Raw genomic sequence first — 13246 nt, 5'->3', positions numbered from 1 at the left:
CATTCGACGTTTTATGACCTCGTTTTTACTTCCTGTCACGACACATAAAACTGAGAAAACATTCGTTTGTCAGCCCAACATGGCGACGCACATTATCGTGTCGTCAAGATCTGTTAAATACAAGCTCTTAAAGTTGTATACCTCCCAGCGACCTGAAGAACGCGGTCTTTTCCTCTGTACAGTTTCTCTTTAAAGGGACACCAAAATAGTTACACAATATCTGAAATAACAGAAACGTTAACCTCGCGGTAGGTTGTGTCTACAGGCAAGCCCAGGAATGACTCAAACGGAAAACACAGCTTTGAGTATTTAGGCTTTCTTTAAGAATGACGTCATTGTCACAGTCTTTGCGGGTGTGTAGTTTAACTTTACGCAAAGTCTCATTGCAGTCTAAAGACAAAAATAATCAGCCCTTAGAGATTTGATTACCATTCTTCTGAACAGGAACGGGCTCTGCGCGCGAAAATATTTTGGCTACACAAAAGCGTCATTCTACACTGACGATGAGGTTCCACGAACACGACTTACAGAAATCTTAACATTTCTCTTCATCTCTTTCGTAAACAACCAGTCCATTTCTACAAAATTATTGCCAGACGAATCTTCAGCAAACACTTCGCGAGAACTTACTTAGCGCACGCCGCTCTTTAGCGTTCTTTTACGGTGATGCGCGTCTCCAGCCACTCAAAGCTCTGAACACACATTTATCGATCGATTCTAAACTATCACGTGACGCAGTGTTACGAAACCTCGCTAGATTGCTGCAACCGAGAGCATGTGGAGAGACGCTCGAAGTTTGGAAAAAAATATTCCCAGGGTGTACTTACCACTACTAGAGCCCCTATTGCGAGAAAACACTGCAAGCCGAAGCTGCGTAATGGCGAAACATTCTGTATCTGATAGTCTGTCTTCCAGAACGCTAACATGGCGGCCTCTATACGGAATAATTCTTGCCTAATACGAAGATTACACCATATGCAATCGCTGATTCCCACTAGCTTCCTCTCGAACAAATATTTGCGCTGCCTAATTTAAAGGTTGCACGATACAATCGTTGAGTATCCTTCGCTTTCTTCCATTACGTGTAATTATCTCCTTAAGAATCGTAGCAACTACTAATTAATTATAAAGTAATTATCTGCTAAAGAAAGGCTTAATTACTCGCAATTATCGGCTCAGAAATCTAGGGGTGGCAGCACCCAGAGTACTTATCTCCTGCCGTCTCTTTCGAATTTTTGGACAAATTCTTTTTTTCTTTGGAGGAGAAGAGAGCGGAGAGAGGCAAAAGTTCGCGAGTGTGCAGTGACGTATGCACGGTCATCGTGTCTCGGTTCACTGAACCGTGGCTTCCGAGATTGGCTCCGGCCAGCGAGCTGCCGGAGCCCATCTCGGAGGCCCCGACTGAACCGTCAAACGCGATAAATGCACGAAAACGCAGAAAGCGAGGAGTTTTTTTTTTTTTTCGTGACTCACCGTTGTATACGAAGCCGAAGGTTCTCGGTGTTGTAGTCGACGCTGCTTCCCTCGCTGACGATCGCTTTAATTCTGAAACAAAGCGAGGCTTCGTGTGAGAACTAATCCGCCAACGAACAACTGCGTATAACCTAATCTCCTTCGTTCGCGACGCTACACAATCCGGCTCAACATAATTAGGAGCTTCGTTCCTGTTCGGTGGGTAAATCTCGAATCGAGTTAATAATTAGAGGCTGCGAGCGCGCCATGTTCGACTCACCGGTCTCCGGCTTCTGTTCGAGGTTCTTTTGGAGCGGATCGTGCGGAAGTACTCCGGCTTCACTCGCTGAAGAAAACAAAAAACAAAAATACGATGAATCTCGATTACCCCGCTCTTTAATCTCTCGAACATCCGCGTTTAAGATGACGTTGAAATGAAGGATGGCGAGGCAGTGGTTAAATACAATTATTAAATTTTCGCGGCGATTCGTTTCGCGGGAACTTTCGTGTGTGCGCATGTGCATGTATTGCATAAAGAAAGTGCGTGGGAATAAATTATCCTTTACATAGGCGTGCGCACGGGGAAAGGGGGGAGGGGGCGGCCACTTCCCGAAATCATCTAAAGCGGGCAGCCAGTTATGCCCTATACCTTTGCTCAGTCAGACCTTTCACGCCATATTTTAATGCGCATGGTTATGACTACGCACGATTTATGACGATAATGGCGACCACGGACACTGAACGTTGTATTCAAATATCTGTTTACTTCCCATCTTTAGAGCCGGGGACCAATGGCATGCTTTTTTAAGAAGCACGTCATCGCTTCACCTTCATCTCTGCATACATTGCGGAGCTAGTTTTCATTCGGACTCGACCAACGGGAAGGGGAATCGCTGTGGTGAAACCTGGCCCCTCCTAATGGAGAACCCTTAGCACCCCTGTGATCCTACATGCGCCGGTGCCGGTATCAGTTACGCAAGGAGGGCGGGAAGGGGAGGTGTGCGCTGATTCCCACTTCCCTATAGTCCAGAAGCCTTTGATTACAGCAATTTTCGATCACAACACTGACATACCCTGGCTGCCTCCATAATTTCGCAGCTATACTTCGGCTTGCACCGCCCCCCCCCCCCCTCTTTCTACGGCAACACAGAGAGAGAGAGAGAGAAAAAGCCCACACATGCGTAACATCCCAGCACTGGCCCTAATGAACGAACAAAAGAACGAACTTCCGCTCTTCTCGTGATGGCACCAACGAGGCGACATGGCAGTGAGTGCGCTCCCGTCAGCGGCATTTTTACGAACGTCTAAGCTAGAGTGACGTTTGGTGTCAAAACTGTACGCGCCGTTTTGCGACCCGGATGAAAGACGCACGATGGTCCCTAACTAACTCACGTAAAAACCACGCTACGCCAACTCGCCTAATCCTACACTCCGCTAAATTAGCTGTGACGACCCGCGCGATCGCGCATGCAGCGACAATTACAGCGTCGCCTTCTCACTTCCATGAACATTGACGGGCAGGTAAAGATAGTTTATTAACTTGAATAGCATCGGAACACGTTGAGTACGCACCGCAAGCACCGGCGTGCGAGCATTAATGTATCGCTTTTTTGCGTTTTTTATTCAACTCTCTACAACACTGTGTTCAAGAAAACAAACATGACCAGGAAAGCAATCTTTGTTAGGTAGTTAATGATAGCTAATAAATGATTAGCAGTAATGAGAAAAACTACCTCAGTTTGCGCAAGACGAGAGAAACCGGCAATTTATTTTTCATATGCTTTCATGTCGAAGTTGCTCAATGGCTAGAGATGTAGCCGGAACATCCATGTGTTGAAAATGCGCGAATTTTGGCATGTCAATTTTGGGTTTTCGCGATTTTCCTTCATTTCTCATTGCGCGCGATTTATTTCGTAAAGCAAGTCAAATATCTTGCCTCAACCATCTACGGTTGTACATTCCTAGTGCGCTAGAGTATACAAACGCCGATTTTATGCGACTGTAACGTGCCTGCAGTATCCCGTTTTAACTAATTATAGACCTTCCGGCATGGTGGTTATGTCTACTGTGAGTACCGTGTCGCACGGCCTTTATTTTAAATAAGTGCTGTTTGAAATTAATCCAAGCTTAAGTATTGAAGCTTCGCCCGAAGGTTTGCAAGAACATTTCGCAGTTTGCGTCGGCGAGTTACAAACATTGCACGCGTGAACCCGCCAAACCAGGAACTAACACTCGGCCTCCTGTATGTGTTCGTAAGATTTATAAGCCACATCTCGGCATGTATACCAGAAACCCTTTTTGACGGACGCATTTCTGAAATCTGCATGCGTGTGGAACTCAATCTCAATTTCAGAATCGGTCGATCCAATTTGTCGTTATACACTTTGGATTGAAGTACGACAGAGGAAAATGCGTGGTTTCTCTTTCGCCTTCGTTCCGTATAGCACGCGTGAAGTCACGCAAATGTCGAGTTCATTTGACGTGCGCCCATCCGTGAGCTCGCGGTTTAGTCGTGTATATACACAAAACGTCGATATGTTTTCGAGACGTCATTTCCGAGAAAGCGGGCAGATATCGTAAATTACGCGCGTGGCAGGGAACGCAGACGCATGCTTTTAGACCGTCAGTCTTTGCCACTCCGATGCCGCCGCCGCCGGTAGAGAGATTTATGTGCAGTTAGTGTTTACTTTCAGGGCAGTTGTGTGTTCTTGGGACCCCTGCATAGCGTCTGTTTTCGCAAGCGCATTTTGTTTTCTCCTTGTTTTTGATATTTTTTTCAGCTCAACGAGGAGCTACGCTGTCCTTGGATCCGCCTTTCCAGTGTGGCCTTACCAGAAGTCGTAACAAGTTTTAACTAGAAGTGTTTCTTTTCCTTTTTTCTCTCTTTTTCGCGCATTTTGCACAGATGCGGCACTCAACCCAAAAGCGGCGTCTTTTACCAGTTTATGGTCGGCGGAATTAGAAGCGCTTAGGGCATCCTACAAAATAATAATAAATAACCGTCCCGCTTTTTCTGTGGTGCTCGGAAGATGCTACCTGTGTAATGCCGAAGATGCCTGGTGTAATTGTGCGCCGGCAAAATAAAACTTTCAGCGAAGGGGGTTAACATACTTCATAACTATACCATACAATTCCTAGGCGACAATAAGCTCTCTATGACGCTACAGGATGCCACGCATCAGTGGTTAACTACAGAAACTTACTTTGTGGACAACACTGTGTAATTAATGGAATCATATGGTTGTTTCTACTGGGGATATCAGTGCTTTCATCTTTTTAATGTTAACCGATCTTTCTCCGGTATTTTTATTACATATGGTTGCGCCCCCACTGAGGTACATTCGTCACCGAAGCTTTATACTTCAGCCAGGTGTGTTCCAAATTCAAGGCCGATGTACTGTGACAAAAATGACGTCATCAAACACCGTGCGACGTAGTGGACGGCTCAGGTCGGCGCTATGAGCCTGAATGGAACAGCTGGTTTGCAGGGAAAAACCACTGACAACAGCAGCGCATATTCAAGTTTCATTTCCTTCAGCTGTGTAACATTAGATTCATCGCTTTAGAAATTGGCGACGAAAACACGTGACATTCCATTTGTCACTCATAAAGCTAAGTCCCCATTTGTCGTTTCAGTATATAATATGTGACTCTACAAGCTGCAGGACACGTCAGGGCCCTTGAGAAGCTTATCTAGCAAAGGCCATGTTGAGGGCGACAAAGTATCACATCTGCACGACGTCCATTCGCGTGCCAAGTGGCACGAGCGGGGAATTGTTGTGCAGCCGAGTATGTGTTGGCTACAGCTTTCAGAGGCCCATACCTGGCATACTTAACTTATGCCTGCCAACTGGCCGAGAGCGCTAGCCTGTCCGCGACGGATCCAAATTGCGTATGCCAGACGCAGCAGGTTTCGCTGTCGTGACGCAGGCCCTCCGCAGCCTTTACAGTCGACGTTTGCTGAAGTATAGCCAGCATAAGTGCCTGGATATGGCGTCTCAGACGACACAATGAAAGTGGGGAAACTTTGCGCGATGTCTCTGTGAGAAGAAGCCGCTAATTGTTTTCCCCTGCGCGGTGTGGCAGCCGGCAGAGGATTCTAAGCTTTGCTGCGCACATTAACGGTGACAAATGTTCGAGGAATATGTAGGCTGAGATCAACGCTCGGCATGTACGCTTTACTGCACGGGCACGATAATGCTTAGCGCTGGAAAAGCCCTGACGTAAGTATGGTATCCTCTGTTTTCCCTGTAAACTTTCCCGAAGGAAACTGCTTTCCCTTCGCTAGGACATCGAGAACTTTGTGAAAGCCTTCTGCCTATAAGGCATGATAAATTCGTGAATACGGGATGTCGCTGGAGCCGACCTTTCGAAAAGTGGACATCGCCTTCTTCGAGTTTGGAGAGATGAAAAATTCGTGAAGACGGGGTGTCGCCGAAGCCAACATTTTCCGCTTGTCGAAATATTGGCTCCAGCGACATCCCGCGTTCACAAATTATTCATCTCTTCAAGCTTTCGTCTTCCCTTGAACTTTTAGACTGCTTCTGCCTATAGTACTCCTTCTTCACATGCGAATGCGGAAATAAAGAAGCTAGTGTCTGAATCCTGGCGTGAACCAGACCGCATGCTTCACAGTTAAGGCGGAAAGTTGGGCTAATTGGTAACGAGCATAACATGACACAATATGACTACTAGCGTTCAAGGGGAAAGGGACGAGGTGATATGCTTGTATGTTGAATGTAATAAAGTTTAGTTGAAGTCCAGCCTAGTCCGGCGTCCCTTTCTCGTTCCTGTCCCCTTAACGCTAGCAATCATGTCCGACTATGCTCATGTTTAACGTTTTCCTGCGCACTCCGATTGATTTGCGCAGCTGGGATAGCCGTATGCGGTCGGAAGCTCACTACTTGCCATACCTACAGAAAACTTGTTACCGTTCGTTTCAGAGATCTCCGTTGGGTTACAAACGCATAAATACGCATTGATGAGCTAGACGGCAAAGAATGTTGTGGGAGGAAATAAAGAAGTGATTGCCCTTGGCGCAGTGCACACTCAATGGCACATGCAAACGCGCTTATGTTGTATACGAGCTATTTCGTTGAGTTTTCCGCATAAATCACCGAGGAAGAAATGTTGCGCTAGTGCCTATTGGAGCTGCGGAACTATTTAAAACGTGGCGGGCAATTTAATTTGGCTGAAAGTAACAGCACTGCCAGCCCTCTTATACATAAGTATACAAAGATGCGAGGTTGGCATCCTAGCAACGACTATATGCTGCTTAAAGCGAAGCCCCGGCTATACACGGAACTGCCGGCTTGGTACGCCCGAACAATGTAGCGGATGCCACGAAGCCACGCCTCTATAAGCGTCGTTGCATGCACGCTACATCGCTTCGATGCGCGGCCGCGCTCGATGCACTGGTGCTGCGAGAAGCACGGCCACGCACTTACGTGTTCGTCCTATGTAACAGCTGAACAAGCCCGTAAAGGTGACGTGAGCAGCAAAATTTAACGCAGGTCGTTAAGGAAGCGTTCATGTTGCAACCCTTCCCACCCCCCACCTCTTCTCTCCTTTGTTTTCCTTTTTATTGCTTATCATTTGTTAGTGTTGCCGGCCGTGCAGCATTCTCGCCAACGGCTTTGTCAAATGAGCAATTACTGAGTGGTTCCCACGCTATTATTAGCAGCCTCTGCGCGATCGTATACGCCCAAAGCTTGTCGGCGGGCAACGACACGTACGTTTCTTGGTGACGTGTCTGTAGGCGAGGACGAGGATGATGAGCAGAACGACGCAGACCAGGAGGCCGCCGATGAAGGACGCCGACGGAGTCTTTCGCTCCTCGTTCGTCGAGGCTTCGCTGCTGCACAGGACCAAAACAATGCGCATGCGCAGAACGTCACGACGGATCGTCTCTTAGAATGCAGATTGTGTAGAGCACGGAAATCACAATCCTCTAACTCCAAGTAAGGCCGAGGTTCAGGGTAAGATGGAAGCTTGAGGCGATGAAAACTCCTTGAACGCAAGGTGTCGCTGGAGCCAACGTTTCGGCAAGCGGACTTTTCTTCGTCTAGGCTGCAGCTGCTGCTACCTTGAAGAAGACAAGACCACTTGTCAAAACGTCGGCTTCAGCGAAACCCGTGTCCAAGGATTTTTCAAACATCGAACCCCTTGACGACATCAAAGTTTACGCAACCTTTATTACGTGAAGTAATCCTCCAATTTCACACGTCAATACAACAAAAACGAAATATGAAAACTTTATGCTACAGTAACTTATTCAGAGGTTAATTTACTGAATGAACGAATTAATGAATGAAGAGAAACAGCGCGGGAGCCGGCAGCTGACACCGTTTATGTCGTCCACAGCACTCTTAAGGGAAGTGGATGATGCGTACTTTGCAAGCAAATGCGTAGAGCGCCTCGAGTTACATAAATCATACTTTAAAAATATCGCAGTTATTACTGGTTTTCTTTACGATATCGTATCTTCTTTTCAAAAGAGGCTACTCTCAATTCAGGGCTTTTGAGATATCGGTGTCCAATCGTAGCAACTGTACACTGACTCAGTGGTCATCAAGCTCACTTGTCATTTAGTGCGACGGTGTACTTTCGATAGATTTCTTTGTGTTCACACATAGGAGTGTACCTGCTTCTTTTTATAGGGTTAATCTGTGTGTAAGTTTTCTGAAGTGATGTCATATCATGATTTATAATCGTGAACAGTATATAACGAGATGCTCGTTTGACAGCAACATGTCTAACACTAATCCTTATGGGCTACTTGGTGAACGTATTGGTCCACGCTTGCGAATTAACAGGAAGCCAGAGAAAAAATGTTGCAGTGGCTTAGCTGGGCTATGCCACGATAGCGTAGCGTTAGCAAAGGTTCAGCTGATTGTTCTTAGCTTTCCTGATTGTCTAAGAATAGATTGATTATCATGCTTACTTCTGCTCCAAAGACACACACATGGTATACATATGTAGCACATGTATATTTATTTTGCCAGGCAACTACTTCGGGATCCGATTAGTTAAGCTGCTCCGCTATTTTGCGCCGTTGAGCAGCATATGCGCACTCCTTCTCCACGGCTAAACAAACGCCAGTCAGAGGCGCTATCAAGTGGCTCCAGCGCAGTGTTAGACGGCGACTGCACAGCGAAGGCGAATAGCTGCGCGCGCGCCGGCTCCAATACGTCTGCCACGGCTACGGCGTCACTCCTCTGGAAAGCGCAGACCGGCGGCAGCGAGTCGCGCGCGGCAGAGGCGGTGTGCGCGGGAGGTGCCAGCTCCGATGCGCCAGCTGTGTGACAGGCGCAGCACGGCTCTTGAGGAGCCACGCGAAACTGGCTCGGCTAGGCCAGTGTAGCTAACGCTACAAAATATTCCTCCACAGGATAGAACGAACGCTGGACTTGCACCCTTCCTCTGCGTTTATTACAATGGATCAGTGCGACAATGTTCATTCTCTTCAGTAGGAAAAGTGTTTCACGTGTGATGCTTTTTATTAGTGTAGAAGTTTCTATGGAAGAGTCTCACCTTTAGACCTTGAAGAGGCCTAAAGATTAGACTTCCCTAGAAATTCATTATGTGACCCTCTCAGTACAAGCACCACTCGTGTACCGTGAAATGTAATGACTAAGCTAATATAACTATTTTTATTTAAAGCGTGCCTTTTCCGTAAATTTCGTGCGTTATCTTTCCCTATGTAGCCCCTCCCCTCTGTAATGTAATTTCCCTCTGAGTTCTGTAAATAAATAAATAAATAAATAAATAAATAAATAAATAAATGAATAACCGTCATTATAAATTCCGTTAACAGCTTTGCTTGCATTCATTTGGTACTTATGGTTACTTTAAATGCGTCTACACTCTTTTGGAATTTTCTACACTCAGGAAGGCAAAGTGCGTAGAAAGGGTAAGTATCCAGGGGAAGCCCACCTCTCGGGGTCCGAGCTCTCGAGCGACGGTCTGAAGGATTCGGAGACGACCTCCGGGTGGCGTCTGTTGGTCACCATCGTGATAGGCGGTCAGGGCGCTCTACCACCAAAAGTACATGACCCCCGCGTTGCTTCGACTGTCGCTCGTGCGAACCGGCATCGGACTAGGACTACGGGAGGCAGTCCTGCATAACACGCATACAGGGACGTCGTACTAGAAAGACTCCACATTGGTAACTCGAACCTGCCAGGTTAGCATGAGAACACCCGTTCAGAAAAAGTCACATGATCCTCTTCTGCTTTTCAAAGCGAAAGTCATCTATTTCTACTCAGTGGATTGTATTGATAAGGCACCCGAAACTTTTCTGCACCTAGCGTGGTTTTGCACTGCCGCCGAGATCGGAGGCATGCAAGCTTTCTGCGTCTCACGTGGTTTTGCAGTGCCTCCGGGATCGGCACACCTTTGACCAAGCGACGACGTCGTGTGATGACGTCACACACTTTGGCGACCTGTGACGTCATAGGGTTACGTCACCACACGACGATGACTTTTTGCATCACTCGTGTTTACGCCTACGCCGAAGTCTTCTTTAGCTTTTGATGAGGCGCCCAGGGCTTTCGCCTTAATAAACGTTTCCTTCTGCCATATGCATACCCACCGTAACACATTCTGTTCTCTATAACTGACAGATAGTGCATTTAAGAAAGCTTTCTGTACGCATGTGTGTTCCAATAATTCCAATGACTTCTGGGTTTTGGCAAGGACAGGGGTTTTCTTTGCTGTTGCTGCTTCCACGAATGTTCGGCCTTCGAACCCTTGTTTGACACTTTGTACAAAAATAAGTCGACCGATGACGGTGCATGATTACTATATTTTTGTCATCGTGGTTTTGGCTCTCAATTGGAAGCAAACGATGGCTGACGTGCAGTCTCAAGACAAAAATGAGCGGAAAGTCCTACGACAAGATAGCAGCCATTTTTTTCCCCGCGGCCTCCACACTTACAGGCAATGATATCTGAGGTTCTGCGTACCGAACCACGATATGATTATGAGGCACGCCATAGTGGAGGGCTACGGAGATATCGAATATCTGACGTTCTTTAACATACACTGACATCGCACAGTACACTGGCCTCTAGCATTTTGCCTCCATCGAAATGCGACCGCTGCGGCCATGCTATAACCTGCGGCCTTCGGGCCAGCAGCCGAGCACCGTAACCATTGTACCACCGAGGCAGACACTCCTACAGGTAGAGCACGATCTAACACGAACGCAGACTCCGTACAAGTTACGCCACTGCGTCTTCGCGACAAGTTTCTGGAAAGTGCTTGTCCGTGCACCGTCGTGCGTGAAGGACAGTGCAGCTGCAGTCGTGCTCACGAGAGCATACCTGAAGGCTCTGTGCTCCGAGCTGGCTGGCTGTGGTGGTCCCTGCCGGTAGGTGAGCCCGTGCGCAATTTTGGTCACGTGGTGATGACGACGCGTTGTTCGGTGTGCCGATGTGGTCGCGGCGCGGAGGGCGCTTCGCCGGTCACGGCGTTCTCGATCAACGCTGCGCTGCAGCCGCCTCGCGCTGCCGGTGATGCACCGACCGCCGCCGAGACGATGCGCTCTTTGCTTCGTCGTCGTCTTCGTCTCTGAGACATGACTGGCGCATGAGCCTTTACGAGAAAGTCACAGTAGAGAAATTATTGTAAGTGCTTGATATGGCGAATCCACGTGTGTAGTAGCGGGTCTTCTTTGACACACGATAACGCAACTCTATCGTTATGCCGGTGATGGGAGCTTGTAAATAATAGGGAGCATCAAAAAAAAAAAATCGTAGTATATGCGTATGTAGATGGAGAACTTGAGATAACTATTAGCGCACCTGCTTTGTGCATGAATGAATTAAATGAACGTTTATTTCCGAGACAGTGTTCCGAGCGTGCAAGCTCAGGGTCACTCTAGGTGGTAGGGTTCCCCTATTCCAGGAGCCCTCTGGCTGCAATCACTTCCCGGGCTCTGCTGAGGAGCCGTCGTTAGTCGTCCAGGTCCCGGATGGAGAGTCTCGCCTCCCACGTCTCGGCGAGAAGGCTGACGTCTGCGGTCATTGCGGACTTGCTGGTGGCGTCCTCCTGGCGCCACGGGCACTCGAGTATATATAGTAGGTGCGCCAGTGTGTGTGGTACGTCTCAGATTGGGCAGTTGTAGGCGTAAAGCGTCGGGTAGATGTGATTTAAGAGGATGCCGTGGGTGTATGTACTGTCCTGAGCTCTGTGGAATGCGATGCTCTCCTCTTTAGCCAATATCTCTCCCGCCGACTCTCCCGTTCAGTGAGATTGGGAGAAAATTCGGGTACACCAAAATAAAATAACTGAGCCCAGGCACCTAATACTGACTTCCTTTTTCATGTTTCATGGACTCTTGAGTATACGTCCGAAAACTTAGTGTCCTTGTATATACATCCTGCCGCCCAATTCTTGGACTGTCTCCCTTAGTTATACTCGCCATGGATAACTGATCATCATCATCGTCATGATTGTGACCATCATCATTAGGACGCTGCTTGGGACGCTGAACCATTGGGACCCTGAGCCATTGTCATCCACTTCTCAATTTATAATTCGACCGATGGCCAGTTTATGATAATGTCTACAGGCTTCTATATGGTTGCTGGTGGTCCTGCATAACATTTCTCCGCCTAGTATGGGAGCTGACGGTTGCGGCACGCTCATCGTCGAATCCCAATGCGCATGCGCCGTTTCGTTTTGCTTGCTGAGCCCTATATTAAGGACAATGGCCGGAAAGGGAAACGATAGAAAAAGGGAAAGGTGGCGCTGTCTCTGCGGCCATAGAGATCACAGCTCCGCGCCACAGGGAAGATAGTAGGGGGATAAAAGAATAGAAGGTGAGAGAGGAATAAGGAAATTTGAACCGCCGTGCGGAGCAGGCGTCCACACGTCCTTGAGTTCCATCGACCGAGGAGCGTATCTGCTGACCCCTGTTGGGTAAATGTGCGGGAAAAGTAACGCAGCACCACAGCCGTTCTTATGTCATCGTCGTCACAACCAAGCTGTCATACATGCGACGACAACGAGAAACAAGAAACAATAAGAAATGATGACAGCGGCAAGCTGTAAAGACAGCATAACATATTTATTGAGCGATCTAGCACATGGGGTGGCTCTTCATTTCAGGAAGAGTTGAGATCTGGGCCAGTTGGTTCATGATACTTGACGAAAGCCAGCAAAAGAACGAACTTGACGAAATCCAGCGGTGTGTGTGTCTGCCTTTTCTCGGTGTCCCGTTCTTTTGCTGGCTTTCGTCAAGTATTATTTCAGGAAGCCATTAGGTGGTTTGCCCGACCAGCCCTCTAGACCAGCAGAGAGAGAGAGGGGGGGGGGGGGGGCAAGCGGAAAAGAAAAGGAGTGAAGGTCAACCAGACGTCCGGTTTGCTAACCTGCACTGGGTGAAGGGGAATGAGGGATAAAATGATGGAAAAGAGAGAGAGAGAACGAAGACCAGCAGGACTTGATACGGGGTAAGGGAAGCATACAGTAGCATCTTCCACAACTCAGAGGAAGGGCAGATACCACTGAGGACTTTTAATCAGGTTTGGCAGAATCGTTTACAGACGACCCAGTAACAGAGCAAGCCTCGCAGGCGCTCTCTACACAACGACGTTGAGTCGAGTCAGATATTGATTTATTGGCTTTATGTGGGGCGTCATGGGCGTTCGCGAGCGCATGCTCTGAAGTATGCCGGTGACATTCATTCATATCTGCCCACGTGTGTGCCCTACAAGCTAAGACCCATGGCACTATTCGATTTCGGCCACTCCAACAGCCCGCATATTCGAATACTCGCTTGTCACGC

General features: G+C 47.9%; 1 protein-coding gene across 1 annotated transcript in view; it reads right to left on the bottom strand.

The window, feature by feature from the left end:
- Positions 1–9568, bottom strand: part of LOC119382621 (low-density lipoprotein receptor-related protein 2) — a 52662-nt gene extending 43094 nt beyond the window's left edge. The window contains exons 1-4 of the mRNA XM_037650407.2: positions 9388–9568; positions 7188–7309; positions 1733–1798; positions 1474–1545 (exon numbers count right to left, since the gene is read on the bottom strand). Coding sequence (XP_037506335.2) covers positions 1474–1545; positions 1733–1798; positions 7188–7309; positions 9388–9464 — 337 coding nt within the window. The 5' untranslated portion in view covers positions 9465–9568. The remainder of the gene's footprint in view (positions 1–1473; positions 1546–1732; positions 1799–7187; positions 7310–9387) is intronic.
- Between the last annotated feature and the right edge of the window lie 3678 nt (positions 9569–13246).

The sequence above is a fragment of the Rhipicephalus sanguineus genome, chromosome 2 (assembly GCF_013339695.2).
Source record: "Rhipicephalus sanguineus isolate Rsan-2018 chromosome 2, BIME_Rsan_1.4, whole genome shotgun sequence".
Lineage (NCBI taxonomy): Eukaryota > Metazoa > Arthropoda > Arachnida > Ixodida > Ixodidae > Rhipicephalus > Rhipicephalus sanguineus.
Note: the sequence above shows the minus strand (reverse complement) of the source record. Positions and strands in the feature narration are given on the sequence as shown.